The sequence below is a fragment of the Halichoeres trimaculatus genome, unplaced genomic scaffold (genome assembly GCF_033239565.1).
Source record: "Halichoeres trimaculatus isolate MK-OKI-2021-1 unplaced genomic scaffold, fHalTri1.1 fHalTri1_scaffold_12, whole genome shotgun sequence".
In the NCBI taxonomy this organism is placed as follows: domain Eukaryota; kingdom Metazoa; phylum Chordata; class Actinopteri; order Labriformes; family Labridae; genus Halichoeres; species Halichoeres trimaculatus.
The window spans coordinates 16,170,892-16,190,729 of NW_027437190.1; the positions used below are offsets into that span (position 1 = coordinate 16,170,892).

The following is a 19,838-nucleotide window of genomic DNA, read 5'->3' on the forward strand; positions in this document are numbered from 1 at the left end:
TAGATTCATATTGAAAACTCTTGAGAGAAGTGAGAATAGGTGGGGACTGTGAAAGGGTCTTATAGAGAGTAATCTCTTAGAGAGTAGCAAAGACAATGGCTCGTTTTCATGCACAGGGTCTCCTCACATTAGCTCTGTGTGTGCTCATTTCAGAGGGCAAAGGTAAGTAAGTCACTGGGTCTCGTCTTATGAACATCCTAGATGTGTTTATTGATTCAGAAAGTCAGAAGACACAAAAAGTGCTCAGTATGAACCTGTTATTACTGTGATTGAATCTAATAGTTGTCATCGCTATCAATCAGCTGAAGTGATGCTTAAACTCTTGATTTATCAAACATGTTTGATGTCTACATTTAACTAACCCTAACTCTTATTTCCTTACCATGTCAAAGCTGATTCAGCAGCGTTCGATGCTGTGATTGCAACTAAGAAGGAAGATGTGGCTCTCTCCTGCCTTGTGTCTAACCTGACTGATCAAAACAGCTACAGAGTCAGATGGATCAAAAGCACCTCAGATGCCAAAGAGAGTAAAGAAATTCTTGCAAGGCCTAAAACACCAAAGATCCAGGATGCCCCGCGAGTGAAATGGCAAGCGAATGAACAAGGAGAAATGTCTCTTTTCCTAACCAATCTCCAAGAATCTGATGAGGGGATGTACAGCTGTGAAACCTGCAAAGGCTGGGTGTGTGAAATTCGAAGAAACATATCTTTAAAAGTAAAACGTAAGTTTCTGCATTTTAACTTCTCTACTCTCGCTGTTAGCAGTGAAGGATGTGACACATGGATCTCTGTCCTTTCAGAATGTAAAGTTGGGGAAGCGGTGAAGGTAGCACCCAGTGCCTCTGTTTCCCTGACATGCCCAGTGGATGTGACACAAGGACCCCAAAACATCTTGTGGGAGAAGCTGAAAGGAGAGGACACTGAAACTTTACCTAATGGGACGTCACTTGCAATCCGGTCTGCAAGCAGCAGTGACAGTGGATGGTACAGATGTAAATTCATGATCAGGAAAACTCAACACTGCTTTGAAATAAAGCTTCAAGGTAAACTTCTCTTTTCATTCACTACCATATTAGCAAAACAGTAGTCTTAACTCTCCTGTGTGTTTTTTTTTTTCATATAGTGGAAAATGTTGCTGTGTCCACATCAGAACCAGGTATTGCAAATTTTATTTCAAATTCTTTTCTTAAAGGTCCCATATTCTGCTCCTTTTCTGCAGTTTAATATGTATCATTGATGTCTCCATGAAATGGCAGTAACATGTTTTGGTCCAAAAAGCCAATAAATCATTCACAGCAGCATTGTTTCCAGCTCTCATAGCCCCTCTGTTCAGAACACTCTGATTTAGTGGGCGTGGCCTTCATATGTAAATGAGCCACCACTGATACTGCCTTGTTCTTCAGCATCACTGAGAGCGGCGCAATGAGAGTGCACAATGTTTAGAAAACAGTGAAGCTTGTTAACCGTAACATTACAGGCTAAAACAACAGGCTAACCGCAGCTACACTTAGCATCCTGAAGCTAACACAGAGACAGGGGGGAGGAGGGCAGTTTTCATGACTGTGCTGTTTTTGTTTTTTTGTTTGTTTTTGTTTTTTGTTCATGAAGTGGGAAATGTTGCTGTGACCACATCATCACCAGGTAATGCAATACTAACTTTTATTTCAAATCCGTTTCTCAAAATTTGTGAATCAATGATCTCATGATGTTTTTTCCATCCTTTTCAGCACTGACTATCAGTTTGGTTATCTTGGAAACAAGGCGTGAGGGGAGCAGTGGAGTACTGATTGCAGTCATTTTGTCGGTGATCATCATTGGGATTGCTATAATGGCAGCCGTGGCACGACTTATCATTCACACCAAACGTAACAACCAGAGAGCTTTGGACCTGACATTTCAGACACAGAGGCCCATCACAGGTTTGGTCTGACTGAAGCATATATCCAGTCTGATAGAAAAGCAGTTCAGTGAAGTGTTTGTGTCTTCTTATTGTTAACCAGGTCCTGCTGAAGAGTTGCCTACACCATATGAGATTGTGGACTTCACACCTTCAAATAGTATGTCTGTTTTTTTATCTGTTTTTGTTCATTTCCTTCCTGAATTTAGCCTCTGTAACCTTTCCCCCAGCTTGACTGAAAACTTTCTGACATGTGCTCTCAGGTCTTTTGACTCGAGTTAACAGCCTTTACCAAGACCAGGATGGAAACATGTGTACTTGTGAGTGTGTCTGTAAAAATACAATGTATTAATACTCACTGCACATTGGGACAGCAAAATAACACATTTCTGTTTATCATTGCAGTCAACTACTAGTCACTTCCTGCTGAAGACTGAGAAGATTCTCCATGCTTGGCTGTTAAAGTACACAAACTGAGGAATACTGCTTTCACTGCTGAAATTATTCTTTTTTTCTCCCTCTTTTTGCCAATATATTCAGTATTCTGATTTTGATAAATAAAATAAAAAGTCACAGAATAAGCTGTCTAAAAGGTCTTTCAGCTGATTCGAATTAAGTATTGCATATTTAAAAAAATAATCATGAATGAGGAGTCGAAACAACTGATCAACTTTTCTCTCTGTGGTAAATATTGCATCAAAATCCCTTTTAATGTTTGCATTTTAAGTACATTTCAAGCTAAAACATAAGAAAACCACTGCCATCAGCTCACAGCTTGCAGTAAATCATAAAAACTGTCGGTGGTCGCAGATTCCCTTCCTGGTTTTCTTTGCTGGTGTTGTTCTTCATGGCTGTCGTTCTCAACTCCCTCATAAATATGTGTCTGTGAAGAGAAACACTGAGAAATAACTCTGGGCTTTGAAAGAAAAAAGTAAAGCTTTTCACAGTGCAGTCATTTTTGTTTGTGTTGTTTGTTGTTGTTTTCTCTTACCATTCCAATATTTAGCAGCTCATTTCCTGCCAACAGAAAAGTAAGAAAGCTCAGACACAAATGTTCTTTTCTTCAAGCGTTCTTTTAGAAAAGTGGAACTTTGTTTTTTCACGCTTCTTAGCCTGACCAATTACCTGCATCCTTGTTGCGCTTCCTCTTGAAGTACACAAAGAGACCTCCAGCACTCATAAACAGCAATAAAAGGCCCAGAGGAAGTGCTAACCATGCTAACCATACAGGTGTTTGCAGAGCTGAAAACATTATCAGAGGCTTGTTAACTACAGATCAGAAGCTGTTTAACATACTGAAAGATGGATGACGTGACGGCTCCCCATAGGTTTTTAATTTATCTGGGACGCCATGATTGACAGATGTGTTGACCAGTAACAGCCTCGTGTGCTCCTGAGCAGCAAAGAAATAAACCTGAGAGATCTTTGCTGTAGTGTCGTTAAGTTAAAATCTCTGGATCCAAAAACATCACCTGCATAGAATGTGAAAGCCTGTAATTTTGGCTTCACTATTGAACAACAAGGGGATCTGTAGACACGTCATCCATCTTTATATGAAGTCAATGAAAGTTTTATAGATATAATCAGTAGCATTATGTATACTTACTATTAACAGTGCAGCACCTCTTTGAAGCCATCAGCTCTCCCTCTCTATACACTGAGCAGATTAATCCACCTGGTGCCATGGACAAAGATGAGACTTTGAGGCTTTTCATTAAAGTATTATTGTTGTATATTAGACTTCTCTGCATGCTATTTGGACCACTTCCAGACCAGGTTAGGCTGAAGTCTTTTTCACATTCTTTAGAGCAGGTTAGTTCACAAGTCAAGGTGAGATTTCCGCCTCCTGGGCTACTCTCTGAAGTAACTGATGAGACAAACATGAGGGGAAATGTTTCAGAGAAACTGATGTGAAGTACAGATAAATGTATCTTATGACCATTTAGTGACACCTACCATTTAAAGTATGCAGCCTGATTTTATTTAGCACCTTCTGGCTCACAGACTCAGAACACTGATAATCCCCTGCATGCAGAGGACTCACTTTGTTGATTCCCAGTGAGAAGTCTTCATTTACATGAAATGCCTCTGTCTGCTGCTGGTCACGTGGCACATCTCCAATCAGTGGTTGCGATCCCATCTTCCACTCCACTCTGCTGCCCACACCGAGGGGGGAAGTGTCACCACAAGAGAGTGACACTGACTCACCCACAGCAGCAAACACTTCCTCTAAGCCATCTGGGGTAAAGACAAAGCTGGTTACACTATGTACACACAGAACCACATCTTATGTTTGGGATTTCTTTAAGGCGGTGTTTGTTATGTTACCTTTTATTTCAGTTGTATAAGTGATGCTGCTTTTAACTGTGTCATTCAGACTCATCTGACATTTCCATTTTCTGCGATGGTCTGTCAGTTTTTTATGGATGGTGAGTTTTGTAAAGCATTCAGAGACGTATTCTGAGGTAAACCTGCTTCCATTTAAAGGTTTATTATCCTCAGTAACCCACGTGGTGTTCATTCCTCTGTTGATACAAGCAATATAACCTATGTATGTGTTGAGAGAGCAGTGAAGTTCTAACTCGTCGGAAGTTTTTTCTTCTGTAACTGAAGGATGACAAAAATAGAAATAAAAGAAATGAAATCTCTGGGGCATTTTCAGTGACTTTTACAAAAAGAGTCAGGTCTGCTCACTTACTTGTGAGTATGCTAAGTGAAACTCCTGAAGTGAGTCCTCCACTTTCACAGGAGTACGGATGAGCATCCCTGAGTTCGAGGTGGTTAATTTTCAGAGAACAGTCCTGCAGCAGGCTAAACCTGGGGGCAAACTCTTCTGTCACCAATCCCTCCTTCACCACCTTTGTTAGTGTTTCAGGCCTGTTCCAGCTCACAGAGGAGCAGGAGGTGATGGAGGGTACACCACATGGCAAAGTAACACTCTCTCCTAGTGAGGCAAACATGGGTGAATAACCTGTGCATGGAGACAAAACATTTAGTTCTCCCAGTGGAATTTATTTTCACCAAGACAGAAATAACTAACAGATCAGATTTAAATAGATTATTACAATTCCTACCAATCCAGTGTTTCAATTTTTGACCAAGTTCTTCCATGAGTTTAGTTTTTAGGTTTTTATGTCAGTGAGCATAGAGTTACTGAGTCATACAACAAAAAAAAAAAAAAAAAAAAAAAAAAAAAAAAAGGATAAAGAATCAGGTTAACAAGAAAAAGTAATCTGTTGTGTTTGAATTACCTGTTGACTGAAGTCTTGCAGCTGAAAATGTGAGAGAAAACAAACAGAATCTGAGCAGTGGAGAGGAAGCCATCATTCTCTTCTTCTCTGAAACACACTCCCTGCTGATTATTTTTGTACTCTTGCTTAATCTGCTCATAGCAGTAGCTTTTCAAAACACTTTTTCAGGAAACGTCAGTGATGCAACTCATACAGGCAAGCTGAAGACCAGCCCATATGAGAGGCCCCTGTTGTACTTCCACATTAACCCTGAAATCAACACAAAACTATGGGTACAGTAGAGCTCATCATTCTCTATCAAGACCTGTCATCACTGTGTTACATCTTCAGCTGCTTTCCACTGATGTCCATGTAAACACCTCTCACACATTGGTGACAATGAATTGTGAAATAACCTCCATAAAATAACAGTTTTAATGGCAATACAACATTACAGTCACATATTATGAACTAATGATAAGAAACACATTCACGAAGGTTATTTCTTCACCATTAAAGCAGAAAAATACAAATGGGCAACATATAAACAAAAGGAAGTTGTGATTCAAAAAGGGCTATGACGAGATGTTTTCGGACAGTTGCCGAACTGAACACACACACACACACACAAACACACACACACACACACACACACACACACACACACACACACACACACACACACACACACACACACACACACACACACACACACACACACACACACAAAGAACCAATCAATAAACTCCTGTGTATGTGATTTTATCTTAAACTCTTCATTGCCAAGCATATCAATTTTGATACATGAGTTTAAAAGACCTTTATTGGACCAACATAACAAAAAGTTTCTTGAAAAACCTGTTCAAGATAAAACAAAATGTAAAATGTATTCTACCTCCTTGAAGATTATCATTCCACTGTGGAAGCTCAGTTATTACAGACCCAAAATGATTTTTTTTTTTTTAAGTATATTTATATATAAATTTTATTTTATTTTATTTTTTAAATTGCACTTTGGGCTTGGCTTTTCAATTACATTATTGACAAATTGTTTTATTTCAGGTTTTATTGATCTATTTCTTGTTTTATTTTATTATTTATACATTTTGGGTCATTGTTATGTTTCAGGCTCTAACAGGCCCTTTCTGCAATAGTTGCTCACATGAAATCAGCCATTTTTTATTTTTATTTATTTTTTTGGCCAAAAGCAAAAATGCTATTTTTCAAGAGGTTGTAGTGAAATAAGATCTATTTCTTATTTATGGATTTATTTATTTATTTATTTATTTATTAGAATAAGTATTTTCTGCATTGAAAGAATCTAGATTTACTAAAATCTTACATGTAAAGTTGCCAAAACTGCCCAATGTGTCAAATGTGATGCCAAGATATATCATGAACAAAATGATGTAGCAAAATTTTGTTAAAAAGGTTCATAAACATCTCAGTTTCAATACATCACAGTTTTCTGGCTGTTTTTAAAGGGTCAGACTTTACAGGCTTAATGGGTTACACAACAGTGTGGCAACAGTTCAACTTTCCAAGCTTAATTCTTTACGGATCAAATAAAATGATGTCACTTAAGTCACAATTTAAAGAGCTAGAAAAAAAACATGAAACCTGCTCTATTGAAATGCAAGAAATCTACAAGCAGCCTGAACCCTGGTTCATCAACTTTGTGAGCACTGGATACTAAGGGTGGGATGGAGCATCAGAATTGCCTTTGTAATACTTTCCCTAAACGCTCATAGATGGTGTGATTTCTATTTTTATCAGTTTCCAGTCTCAGTGTGTCTCACACAGACTGCATATCTGTGCAGAGAACTTAGTTTCAAGCCCATCATGTGGGTTGTTTCAGTAAGAAGAGGCATTTTGGGGAAGGTGCACGTCAGGCTGAGTGTGTAGGCTCCTGCAAAGGAATTGCAAACCTGCTTGTATGCACCTTTATCAGTGCAGTGTTCAGCTTTAAGGGTTAGTCTCTTGGTCGAGCCATAACTGTATAAGGCTTGATCTTCAGCACAACACTTGCAACTCCTCTCAGGTCAGGCAAAGAGGCCTCACTCTCAGGGAGGATGAAGTGGAAATCTCTGAGCAGGTAGGCAGTGAAAAGAAAGAGCTCCATTTTAGCAACTGACTCCCCCAGGCAGAGCCGTGCCCCGCCTCCAAAAGGGATCAGGGAACGGGTGGAGCAGCCTCCTCCTTCCAGGAAGCGCTCTGGAGGAGGGATAGAAAGAGGGAGAGTAAATCTAAATCTAGTTAAATCTGCTGAGCCACTGAAAAAGTATTCTGTCTTTCAGTCAGAGCAGAGCAATACCTGGTTTGAAGTGGTACGGGTCTGCCCACACTGCAGGATCATGGTGAGCTCCAAACAGGTTGGGGATAATGACGGTGTTCTTGGGGATGAAGTATCCTGCAATACTAAGCAGAGGTTCAGATTAAACATTTTAAAAAATGCAATTTAAACATGTGATCAGCAGGTGGTTTGTCCAATAAACAGACATAGAATTAAAAAATGAGTTCAAATCTTCACCTTAGAAAGTTACAAACATTTGTGTCTACTTCTTGGAGATAGAGTTTACACTGCTCAATGCTTTACTGATAGGTCATCAACTCCTTTGGCTGTGTTTCCCTTTTTCTTTTCTTTTTTTTTTTTTTTTTTTGATAAGAATCTGTTAAGAGGGAAGTTCCTACTGTCTTCAAACTTTTGTTGGTAAAATTGTTAAATAAGGGTTTAAAAAAAAGTTTCATGTCATGTTTTAATATCCTCCATAAGTTGTGGTATGTTTCTATGTTTCTCTCTGTTATTGTTTTGTAGTTGGCTGTTAAAGTGGTTTCAGATATATTTAAAAAAAACAACAACAACTTCAGTTTAAAATTTTTAACCGTTTTCCAAAAAGAAAACTTCATTTTTCATTCAAAGATCAAATGTGTTCAGCTGACCTGCTGTCTCTGATGGCTCTGTGCGGCACAGCCAGCGGAGCAACAGGCCTGAGTCTGAGCACCTCACTGATCACAGAGCTCAGGACAGGCAGTCTGTGTCTGTCACTGTACTTGGGGTATCTTCCTTCTAGCACTGTGCACAGCTCCTCATACACCTTTGTCTGCACCTGATTGTTAAAGCAAAGAGAGAAAAAGAAAACTTTACAGTGAGCTATCATCAAGGTGTGTGCGGGTGTTACATGGACAGTGCTGTGCCCTGCCTCTGGTCTATGTAAGAGGAACGCCACAGTCCAGTTGAGCCATGCTGCAGTGGTCTCTGTCCCCCCGATGAGAAGGTCTACAGTGGCCATGTGGACGTGAACATCTGTGAGGAGCTAAAGGAATGAAAACAATTACCATCATGAAGATAGCAAAATCTTTGTTTCTGTAAACAAGCAGACGATTAACCAACACTTCAACACTCACTGCTCCATGCTCTGTGTGTTGATCTGTTTCAAGGCCTCGCAGCAGAGATGCTGTGATATCACCCTCATTTTTCTTGTCTTGCGACTGCACAAACAACACAGAGAGAGCTGATACAATCAAACATGACCTTAATCGGTACAAATACTGTTTTTAAAAAGGCGTGTTTATCTTACATTAGCCTGATTTGGACTGTGTAATCTGATCAAAAGTGAAAACAAAAGTAGAATTTGGTTTTATCTGAACACTGAGCAGCACTCCTCTTAACACCAACCTAAACAGACAACACTGAGTTTGTTTTTGTTTGTTAAAGTGGGGGAATGTTTTCCACCTTAAATTCTTTATGTCACTCACCTTATAATTGTTAAGATGTTTTCTAATGATGTCATCCCTCCTGGCCACCTCTTTCAGAAGACGGGCAAACACAGGATTGGGCATTTTCTTTAAAGAGACAGATATGACATAAAATCCACATGTGAGTATCCTTTTCAAAGATGTTTGCCTACTTCTCCTTTGATCTTGTGTCAGGGCAGTGTATATTCACTGACTCTGAGCAGTGGGAAGGAGTCCAGAGCTGAAATCCAAGAGGAGCCCCACAGAGAAACAATCTCATTCAGACAGCTGTGCAGCTCCTGCAGCTCAGACGAGCTCTTATCATACTGGAAAACACAGAGGTGGAAGTTTTAGTCTTCCTACCAAGTAATAGAGCATGTTGTGATTTAATTTGTGTAATACAAGCTACTCAAAGGGCAGACATAAACAAGAACTAGCTTGCAAAAACCACAACTGCTCTTTCAGGGGAAAGCAGATTTTGAAATCCAACTGTTACTCAAACAGCAGGTGGAAAGTTTCTCACCTCTTTTCCAAAAGCCAAAGTGGTGATGACATTGCTGGCTGCCACTGTGAAATCCTCCGAAAGATCAACGGCAGTGTCTTGGTATTGCAACAAAACCTGGACAGTGATCAATAAGTGCTTTATTATGTGACCAAATACCCCTGCATCAGGGTTCAGGTTGGATCTCTGCTGTTAGTTTTACAGAGAGAACATCTTCAGATAGTGTCATGAATACACACTGGGGTCTAATTTTTTATTTCATTTTTTTATTTTTTTCATTCTGTACCTTCTTCAGATGCAGGGCCTGCCTCTCTATCACCTCATGCAAAGAGCTCTGGCAGCAGCGTTGTAAAGCGCTGTGTACAAGACGGCGGTGTGCCCTCCACTCCTCGTTGTAATCTCCCAGAGAGATGGTGCGCCCTCCCCCAGACACAATGTTAGCTGATACAAATTAGAAGAGTTGATAAATGAGTACACTTGAAATTAAGAAATGTGTTATTGATTAGGAAAAAGAGGCATGAGTTGTGTACCTGTGAAAGAAACTGGTCTCCCAGCAAAGTCTGACCACTTTTTCACCAGTGCCTCTCTTATGACTTCACTACTGTTGAGCACCACCATGGCTGAAAAAAAAACAGGACAGAGGTTTTAAATTAAAGGACATCCAGCTAGCTGTATCAAAGATTACCTGAAGCATTAGGTGTTGTCTTTAGATATATCAGTGATTCAGCTGGAATTCAACCATTACTTGTGTTTCCACACTTAAGGCGGAAGATGTTTCCGTAACGCTGTGCCAGATTGGTCAGGTGAATCGGCAGGTGATTATGTGTCAGCTCCTTCATGTTGCCTATGAGAAAGAGACTGGGAGGACCTGGGAGAGAGGGAGATGAGGAGCAGGGTCGGAGCTTATACAGACACTGCAGTAGTCTGGATTCAACCTCTGGAAGGAGAAAATTTGGGAGATGCAGGTAAAGATCGATGACATCGTAATGGATCATTAAGATTTTTAAGTAGTGTACACAAATGCTGGAAGAATCACATAAATACTGGGTTAAGTTCAAAAATCCATATTACAGAATCTGTTGACTTACTTCCTTTGTGGTTTCCCTGTACAGCTTTTTGGCTCTGACCCAAGTTGCAAATAAGCACCATCACCAGCAGCACAACTATCAACACAGCCCCCACACTGACCAGCGATATTTCTAAAGCCATGTTGTCTCTTCTTGTTAGGGACAGAAACCTGCTCTGCTCACTGCTTGCCACTTTTATAGTCCTCTTATCAGCCTTGAAGTCTGTCAGTGTTAAATGTATCTGAAGCATTCATTGAAACGAAGGACATCTCAATATTTGTTTCCACGTCATCTGATGACACAATGTAAGCAACACATGATACAAAAGATAATCAGTTAAACCTCCCTGAAGGGTACGATAACACACTACTCCTGACGTGACAGTCAGTCAGTCACACTGGTATGTTTTTATCTTGTAAGGCAGAGAGGAAATGGTCTCTTTCAGAGAAGGATTTCAATGCTCTAACCTCGTCTTTGAAGTCAATAATGCAACACTACAGACCCACATTAGCCACTTTTATTCCAATGCAGTGAGACAGTGCATATTAATTTACAGTAGTAGTGAGTTGGCTTACCAATGTGGTGCACAAGGAAGTATAAGAGTCAAAACAAACTGTGTTTTAATGGACGGGTCAGGCAGAACAGGAAAACAGTATACAAAAAATGTTGCAATAAAACAGTGTGAACTCTTAAGCAAAGCTCAACAAAAAAAATCAGACCAGGAAAGAACCTTGCACAACGAATCATTTGTATCAATAGCTGCAATTATAGCCACCAAAACCACTGTACAATCAATTTTACTTGGAAAGCAACATGTAGCAACTGAAATCCTCTGTGGTCTGGATTTCTTAAGCTGTCAGATGTACGCTCATCAGGATGAAGGACTCGGTGACTGAGGCTGATGTTTTCTTAGCCATGAGTTGCAGGAGAGAACCTGGACGGTCTGAACTTCATCTCAGTGAAGGGGATGGATGAATCTTTACCTTTCCAGTCTATCCAGACTATTCCCTGTAAAAAAATAAAAAAAAATAAAATAAAAAATAAATAAATAAAAAAAACAGGAAGAAAAACATTATTATGGTACTTTGTTTGCATGTGTTATCAAAAATAATAATAAAAAAACTTAAGAATACAGAAACTTGGCTTCGACAAAGTAAGAGGAAGTATTTTAGCTCAGATCAAAGTAGTTTGTTTGACTTGTCTGAGTCAGGATCAGAGTGGAATGAAGCAATTGAGAGTGATATATTTTGACTGGTCTCTGCAGGGTGAGCTAGCTGCTTGTCAACACTTTAAATGTTGGTTGACATGCCTCTGTCTCTGTGTAATGGCCCTGTTATAACTGTCCAAGCCACATTATAATCAAGCACACCCACCCCTTGGTATATAATAACTCACAGCTTAAAGGATTTTCCTCAAAAAAAGTCATCTTTTACAGTAACAACCTTGTTCAGTCCTGTTCAATTGCCTCCATACATGTGCATCAGTGTCTGTGTCTGTGTCTGCCAGAACCCCTTCCTCAGCCTGTTTGTTGATAATATGGTTGTTTCCATAGTATTGGGACGTTTCTGGGTGGAAAGTAGCCATGGTAACATCAACCAATCACAGCACGCCCAGTGTGCAAGTCACTTTGTGTGTTGATGATAGCAAGTGGAAACTAATCAGAGACTCAATACAAAGGTTCTTTTCAATTCAGGATAGTCCGTATAATGTCAGAAGTGTTCGCAAATTTACTGTGCAAAGAGCTAAAATAGGTATGGAAATGAGATGTGTCTCCATTATCAGAGTTAAATTCTGGAATGATGCCAACATGAATTAGTAACATGTCATTCTTTCTTTTGGTTTTTAAGAAAATGGGTCGTAAAGCTTTTTTTGAAGCTATTAAGTGAATTAATTAATAATTAATTATCTGTGTTGTTGTTTCTTTGCTTTTCTGGAGGTTGGTAGCCTACAAAGTTGATAATACAGAATAGGCCTTTCTAAGCAGTCTGCTTCTGCCTATGCCTTTTAGCCATTATTCAACACATGACTTTATTTTGTGGGAAATGTCAATATTGTGTACAATATTTGGTGTTGACATGACTGAATAAAAAGTGAAATATGAATAGCTAGGATAGTGGATGGAGCATGGAGGAGGAAAGACACAAACAAAAGTGAAACACAACACCAAACCAATGAGGCTTTTTCCTAAATGAGGGTGAGGCTTGTCTCAACTTTTACTCTCTTTCAGGCACTTGGAGAGCAGCACAGCACAAGAGCGAGGGGAGTTGGTATGTATTGGCTTGAGTTAACATGCCAATTCTGGTGGTCATGGTGGGTGTGCGCTGCTGCTGGCACTGATCCAAGAAGGAGGAGCCTGTTTTTAATGTTGTGTTTCATAACAGGGAACAAAAATTCCTACAAACTCTACCTTTAAGTAAGGATGATTGTTGATGTTGTTGTTTAATTTAAGGATGATGCTAATCCAGGGTGAAAACAGCCAAAAAAAACCAAAAAACTGTGACTTCTCCTATGATCAGATTGTTGTATCAACAATCTGATGATCTGTGTTTTGTTTGCTAAATTCAAACCCAATCATGTGAGAGATTAAAATGAAAATATTTCTCTTGGATAAAAACTAGTCTGTTCTGTGTTGGATCCTTATAATTGTGTTTATAAGAAATAAACTACACAGGGTTCAGTTAGAGAGGTCATCTGTACCTGATTATTACTGTTGATACCATAAAGACCATTGAGGTTGGTCTTGTAGCAGTTTTTGTACCACCAACCACCCATGTAGGCCCTGGCACAGTGGATCCCCAGAGGATCAGGATCCTTGTCTCTGGTTGAGAATGGACGCCCGTTGTGATACCTCATAGAGTCCCCTGAAAGAGATATTGGAGGATGTGTTGTCAGACATTTATTGTATGATCAAGTACAAATTGCATACACATGTCCGCTAAACTCCACTTCTCTTAAGTTTTACCTGCTGTTCCAGTATAGCCAGACACCTCGAGGGAATAATGCCTCTCTGCTGTGCTAATGGAGAAGTTAGCATAGTGAGCGTACGCAGTCTCATTTCCAGATCTCATATCCACTCTCAGACTCACAGGGCCAACACTAGTTAGGTTGTGGAGAAGCTCATTTCCTAAGAGGAGAAAAGGAGTAAAACGTTTAGCCTGGTGTCACTTTGATGTGCATGTGATGTTAGTCGTTGTTGAGTGCTGCTTGTAAGTTTCTTGCTCTGTACCGAGCCAGAACTCCTCGCTAAGGTTTCCAAAGCCAGCACTATAGTCACTCCAGGTTCTGTAGAAGTCTATCTTCCCATTCATCCTTCTCTGGAACACCTAAAAAACAGATATCAGATTGTTTTTTATGTTCTCTTTCACTTTTGCTAATCTTTCAGTGCAAAAGTTTGATCCAGCAGTTTCTCTCACCGTCCATCCGCCTCCATCAGTCTCCATGTCACAGTACACTCTGACTGCCTGTCCTTCTTTCCCCTGTGGGAAGATGTCTACCTCTCCTGACTGCAGAGCTCCATTCAGCAGCTCCTGGGAGCACTCAGTAGGGAAGGGGAAGCGCAGTTTTCCTGTGGATTGAATGCAAAAAAAAAACACTTCTTAGCTTAAAAGTATTGAGGGTGACATGAACAGGGGGGTGCTAAATATTTTAAGTATGATACCTGTTACAAATTCTGATGTGACAATAGATGTGTAGTGTCCATCTCTCTCGCCTTGCACCAGGACAATGTAACGTGACATAGGTAACAGCCCCGTCAGCTTAAACTCAGTGAAGGATGAGTCCAGGATCAACTCCTAATTTACACACAGGCACACAAAAAAAATCAATCTCTGAGGTGTCTCTTTAAATGTTGAGTTGTACAAGCTGGTGATGGCATTTTTTTTTTTTTACCTTTGTCTCCTCTCCCGCCACCTGGTAAATCAGTCTGTAGCTGTGATAAACCACAGTGGTTGTTCTCCATGTAATCACTGCAGAGCGAGCACTCACTTCGCCAGCTTTAACCACTGAGGAGCACAAAAAACACATGCTTAGTGCCACTGTTCACACATGAGAGTTCAGGAGTCTGTTTACTTTTTAAAGCTTCTTTCCCCTCACCATTAGCGGTGGTAAATGTAGTTGAGATGACCATGCTCTGAAGACTGTCCTTCTGGCTCAGTACTTTGACCGTGTACAGGGTGCCCCTCTGCAGGCCTCTCAGCTGGTGCTCCACCGAGTTCCCAGACAGCATCACAGTCACTGTGACATTAGGAGCTGTGACGAGACAGAGAATCAGCATCTTTTAGCTTAGTCATTAGCACTTTGTGAAAAGCTGTAAGGGTTGCTATACTCACTCTTGGAGGACTCGTAGCTGATGATGAAGCGGTCTACTTTCCCCAGACTTGGTGTCCATTGTAGCAAAGCTTTGGTATCGGTCACATTGACCACTTGCAGATGTGTTGGAGGCGCGGGCACTGCAGCAGAGGGAGAAACCATAGTTGGTTTATGAATGTTTTCACATGCTAAAGAATAGCCTTACGTTACAGTAGGCAGATCTAGCTGTGTACCTGTTGTGATAACAGATGTCAGGGTGTCACTTTGTGTCCTGCTTTGTGTGGTTGTTACGGTAACGATGTAGGAGGATCCAGCAGACAGTTTGGATAGGACCACATAAGACTGCTGAGAGTCCATGGTAACGTGGTAACTCTCCCCTGGCAGGAAAATGCATCACATGTTAACACTGAACACATCCCCAACATCATCCATGCTTACTAAGGTAAAGAAAGGATGCAGTACACTGTACAGTACACTGTACTAACAGCCTTTCAACAGACCTGTTACAATGTTGGTGTATGTCACCCTGACGCCTGAGAATGTGGTCTTTGGTTTAGTCCAAGAAACAGTGAGAGAGGACTCTGTTACATTGCTGAAAACCATATCTGTGGCTGGCTCAGGACCTAGTAGATAAATACAAAGAGATATGTTTTAACCAGTTGGAAGTCAAGAATCCACAAGAAATTGCCAAAGAGAGGCAAACCTCATCACCTGTGGTTGTTGTCACTTTGTGAACCTTTGATTTTCTGTCAGCTGTTGTACCGTAAACGTGCAGGACATACACTGTGTTTGCCCGAAGGTTACTGAACTCCACAGAGCGCACATTGCCAGGAACAACCATTGAGATCCTCTTGGTAGATCCTTTGGATCCTGCAGCTTTACCAGAGGCAGCAGTTGTGTTGGTACTCTCGCTGTGTGCTTGGACATCAGTCGTGTTTTTGGCCATAAAAGTCCTCTCCCCCTCGAGGGCTTCTTCTTCAAACTCTTCAAGGTCCTCTTCGTCACCCTCAGCCCGTGGCTCTCTTCTGATCACGGTAAAGTTCTTGAACATCCCTTGGGGTGCTGACCATGTGATTGTGAAGCTGTAGGAAGAGATGTTAACAACTTTGACAGATCCTAATCCAGATCCTCCCAGTCTTTTTGTGGCCCCAGAGCTGTGGGTAGTGGTTATTTCTTGCCGACCCTTTGACTCCCCTGATGTTGTTGTAAGGGTTGTATTCACCAAGTACTGGCTCCTCTGTGCAGTTTTGTCTTTCCCAGTTTTGCTGGCTTCAGTGTGTCTGCTGTCAACAGATTGCGTATTTGTATTTTCGTCTTTGACTTTGATGCGTTTGTGCCCAGATGACTGAGTAGTGTTCTTCTCTGCAAGTGTGGACTGCTCCAAAGTCTCCTTTCCTGCTCGAGATTTGCTTGTTCCTGTAGCTCTGGACAAAATTGTCTCAGTTTTAGAAGTACCGTTGGATTTCTTCACATTACCCTGGGTTGCATTAGCATGAGGTTGGTCTTTTAATTGGTCAGATTTGGGATTCTGCTCAGTTTTTTGAGGGACCTTTCTGTTAGTGAGGACTGTTGTTTTGCCTTTGCGAGCCTCTTCTTGCTTTCTCCCCTCATGCTTCAGCAGAACTTGACCAACAGTTTGGCGGTTGGTTTTTGTGGCAGTTGAAGAGTCTTTGATAGTGATTTTCTGGACTAAAGGATCTTGTTTCACCTTAGTACTAGTGCCCACTTTGAGTTTTGTGTCTGTTTCTTTAACTGAAACTCTTTTTTGGTCCTTCTTTTGGAAGAGTGTCTGCTCTGCTTTGGTGGCTTTCTCTTGTGCATCTTTGTTCGCCTGCAGGGTCACTGTTTCCACTGATACCTTGACCTTTCCTTTGTTTGTCTCTGAAATAGCAGAGCAGAAGTTACAATCACAAAAGTGCAAATCCACAGACAGAATAACTTTCTAGAATTAATGTATCCACAATGCTGCAGTACACCAATAATAGCTCTCACTTACTTTTGTTACACTCAGCTCCCTGTGGACACTTACTGCAGTCTGGACCTGTGAATCCCTGCTGGCAGACACATTTCCCCTTCTGACATTCCCCATTTCCACTACAGTCACGTGGACAATTTGCAGAACAGGGACCTGTGTGTAAACAAATATGCCCAGAATGACTCAACTTATGTCAGAAATTGCAGAAAATTTTTCCCATTTATTTTTAGATGGGAAGAACATTAAAAATGTTGAAATACATGCTTCAAGCCTCAGCAGAAAATAATATTTGTATTTGTAAATCCTAATAAAGTTCCTGCTGTATGAATTTTTTAGGCTATATTTCACTTTCAGATAGGAGAGCCAAAGACCAACAAGAGATTTCAAGAGTTCAGCTTCAATAATGTTAGCCCTCAACCTTTTCTTTCAACCTTTTCAGCATTCAACTGGCTTGGAGGAACTCCCTGCTAACTCTGTGTTATTAAAAGTCATGAAATTTCTTCTACTCTCTACATTTTATTCTGACTAACTGGCATTAAGGTTAAGCCCAGGGCAGCAATATCAGGCAGTAAGCAAACGCGTGTGGAGTAAGCTCTATCTGTTGTCTGGCTGGAGAAAATGGGTTATTAAGAACATTATTTTGACTCTGGATAAGCAATCAAAAACAAAACTTGTAATGGGGCGAAATTTTGTTGTATCTTCATGCTAAATTGAAATTGAATATTTGGTTTTATCTCTGGTTAGCAAAGTATAACAAGAATTGACCTTACTTCCCATATACAGTCAAATTACTGTTTAACTTATTGCCTGTTGACACTGTGGCAAAAACGTAAGTGTCCTTTATGGGATATTTAACATGAATGATATTTTTTGTAGAACTTCTGATTTATTTTGAGAGCTCAGCACTTTAGTTTTGATGTTAATAGCTGACCAGTCTCTGAAAAAGGAAAATGAGGGGAATAAAGGGTGCAGAAATAGCAAAAGAGATTAAAAGACACAAGGAGCTAAATGAAAGAGATGGTGTCCAAACTGAAGGATACGAACATGAGGCAAATGATATTGGTTTGGGCAGTAAGAAAAGTTGGTTGAATCAAAAGAAATTTTAATCTAAAAGTTTGGAGGAAGAAACTTGAATCAGGAAAAATTACTGTAGGACCTAACTGATGCTAACTCAACTCAGAAGTAAGTCTGTCTAAGGGATTTTTCTAGCTTTGTATTCAATTTTTAAATCAAAAGCATCATCAGTAGATCAATATTATGTGACCTGCTGTGTGTTATTTCAGCGGGAAGCTGTCTAACAAGCAGGATAATGTATAGTTAGTGTGTCAGTGCACTGAAACCCCTACAAGGTGGGAAAGAATCAGTCACTTTACATCAGGTCCCTGTCACCCTGTCAAGATTCCAGTATGCAGTAAGCACCCTCTTTCTGTGCATTACCTTCACCAACAGTGTGTTTAGATCTAGTGGAAAAGGGCTACCTAATGTGGTAAATAAAGTTGTGTTAATGTTGTGAACATGACAGACTCCTACATTTTTCTTTGAGTGAAGACATCTCCATTTCCAGTCGAGCTACACGTCCTTTCAGCGCAGCCATCTCAGCCTCACATCCCTCGGTGCAGCCACCAGGCAGCAGGCTGATCTTATGAGTCATCACCAGAGGAGCCCCAGGCTTCAGCTTCAGCTCCTGCTCCTTAGTGTTGCTGGAGTCGCAGCCTTCACTGATGACCACCTTCAACGGCTGTGAAGGTGTTGGTTTTTCTTTGGTGTTGGTGGGAGCTTTAACTACAGTGGTCTGGTTAGCTGAAGACATGACCTTATCAGGTTTATCTTTTGGGTTTTTGACATTGCTGGTGGAGGGAGATTTAGCTGCACCAGCCTGCGGGGCTGTGGGCTTGTTTCTGGTGGTTGTAGATCCTCGAGAAGGAGCAGATTTTGGAGATGTTGCCTGGACATTTTGAGCTCCGGTGGCAGGCTTATCTTTGGCAGTCTTCACATCACTGGATGTAGGAGGTTTTGTGGAAGCAGTCTGATTCATCAGTGGATTGAGTTTGTCTCTGGAGGTTTTAGGAGGACTGCTGGCTGCAGAAGGCTTGTCTTTGGTAGCCTTAGCTAAAATGGTTTGATTGGCTTTGTTGGGGCTGGGATCACTGACTGTCACAGCCTTGGCGGTGTGGGTTAGAGCTGGGCTGGGCTTGCTTTTTGCAGCCAGAGTTGGTGCTACAGTCTGATCAACTGTGCTTGGCTTTGGGGTTGGGCGAACCATCTGTCTGGCTAGTGCAGCAGTGGTTTTGGGTTTTGACAGCATGAAGGCTGCCTGAGGTTTAGTCGCTTCACTTCCTGTTGAATGTCTCCCCTCATTGGTTGGGGTTTGAATGGAAGGCAATGGGGTGAGAAGGAGGAGGAATCCTAGAGTAAACAACATTTTGATTTTGAGCCAGCAGCAGCAGCAGTGGCCAGAGACGATGTTGGCTTAGGTGGATCTTTATGTATGTGACACTAAAATTTCTACGTCCTCTATATTTCTGTTACCACTTGTGAAGGGTAATATGCCAGGTCTCTCCTAGAAAGGAAAAAAAATGAAAGGAGTTGTTATGACTGAGCTTAATTCATGACATTTTATGCCAGCTCAAGAACGACTTTTCTGAGTATACATCCTTTTTTTTTTTATTTTACTAAGCTTCACCCTTACACAGCCTCTATTCACACCTTGAAGCTACCTTACATAACCTTCTACTGGCTAAGATGACACTGCATTCAAAGCAGTTTTATTCTTTTTATTGTTATTTTATAAACTGTGATGTGATTTTAGATGTTCTCTTAGGAAGAAATGTGCTCAGTGAATTTCAGAGCAGATTAAAACACTTTTTAAAGATTATCACTGAGCTATTGCTGAACACCACTACCTGATATAGATTCAATCCAAAAGGGAAAATTAAAAACGTTAGAAAATAACAAATATATTTTGATCACTGCAGTATTTATATCATTTTTGTCTTGAAATGGAGGTCAGATCTGAATTAGCTGATTCGGAACAGGAAGGGAGACAGTTAACTAAGCGGAAAGTCTGCTGTGTAGACTATGCAGGGAGGTAACAGAGCATCACTGTACTGAGCTGAAGCACACT

The 19,838-nt window shown here is 40.7% G+C and overlaps 4 protein-coding genes across 4 annotated transcripts; 1 reads left to right on the plus strand and 3 right to left on the minus strand.

The window, feature by feature from the left end:
- The first annotated feature begins 47 nt into the window (after positions 1-47).
- On the plus strand, positions 48-2,804 carry LOC141801036 (uncharacterized). The gene is made up of 9 exons (XM_074683926.1): positions 48-162; positions 393-722; positions 801-1,043; positions 1,124-1,156; positions 1,609-1,641; positions 1,728-1,919; positions 2,001-2,057; positions 2,161-2,217; positions 2,303-2,804. Exons 1-9 carry the CDS (start codon positions 96-98, stop codon positions 2,311-2,313), a joined length of 1,023 nt encoding a protein of 340 aa, XP_074540027.1. The 5' UTR covers positions 48-95; the 3' UTR covers positions 2,314-2,804.
- LOC141800594 (uncharacterized) lies at positions 2,661-5,257 on the minus strand. Its single transcript, XM_074683258.1, has 8 exons — positions 5,149-5,257; positions 4,596-4,868; positions 4,226-4,504; positions 3,854-4,135; positions 3,504-3,764; positions 3,023-3,139; positions 2,889-2,914; positions 2,661-2,780 (listed from the first exon to the last, which is right to left on the minus strand). Exons 1-8 carry the CDS (start codon positions 5,222-5,224, stop codon positions 2,661-2,663), a joined length of 1,434 nt encoding a protein of 477 aa, XP_074539359.1. The 5' UTR covers positions 5,225-5,257.
- A 1,842-nt stretch (positions 5,258-7,099) lies between these two features.
- Positions 7,100-10,573, minus strand: cyp21a2 (cytochrome P450, family 21, subfamily A, polypeptide 2). The gene is made up of 12 exons (XM_074684111.1): positions 10,453-10,573; positions 10,110-10,301; positions 9,895-9,984; positions 9,651-9,805; positions 9,386-9,481; positions 9,078-9,188; positions 8,884-8,970; positions 8,533-8,616; positions 8,328-8,441; positions 8,068-8,234; positions 7,442-7,545; positions 7,100-7,341 (listed from the first exon to the last, which is right to left on the minus strand). Exons 1-12 carry the CDS (start codon positions 10,571-10,573, stop codon positions 7,100-7,102), a joined length of 1,563 nt encoding a protein of 520 aa, XP_074540212.1.
- A 767-nt stretch (positions 10,574-11,340) lies between these two features.
- Positions 11,341-18,365, minus strand: tnxba (tenascin XBa). The gene is made up of 14 exons (XM_074683259.1): positions 18,245-18,365; positions 16,736-16,867; positions 15,451-16,620; positions 15,240-15,362; positions 14,973-15,116; positions 14,760-14,879; positions 14,524-14,679; positions 14,320-14,432; positions 14,090-14,222; positions 13,845-13,996; positions 13,658-13,754; positions 13,394-13,555; positions 13,129-13,292; positions 11,341-11,439 (listed from the first exon to the last, which is right to left on the minus strand). Exons 1-14 carry the CDS (start codon positions 18,363-18,365, stop codon positions 11,341-11,343), a joined length of 2,886 nt encoding a protein of 961 aa, XP_074539360.1.
- Between the last annotated feature and the right edge of the window lie 1,473 nt (positions 18,366-19,838).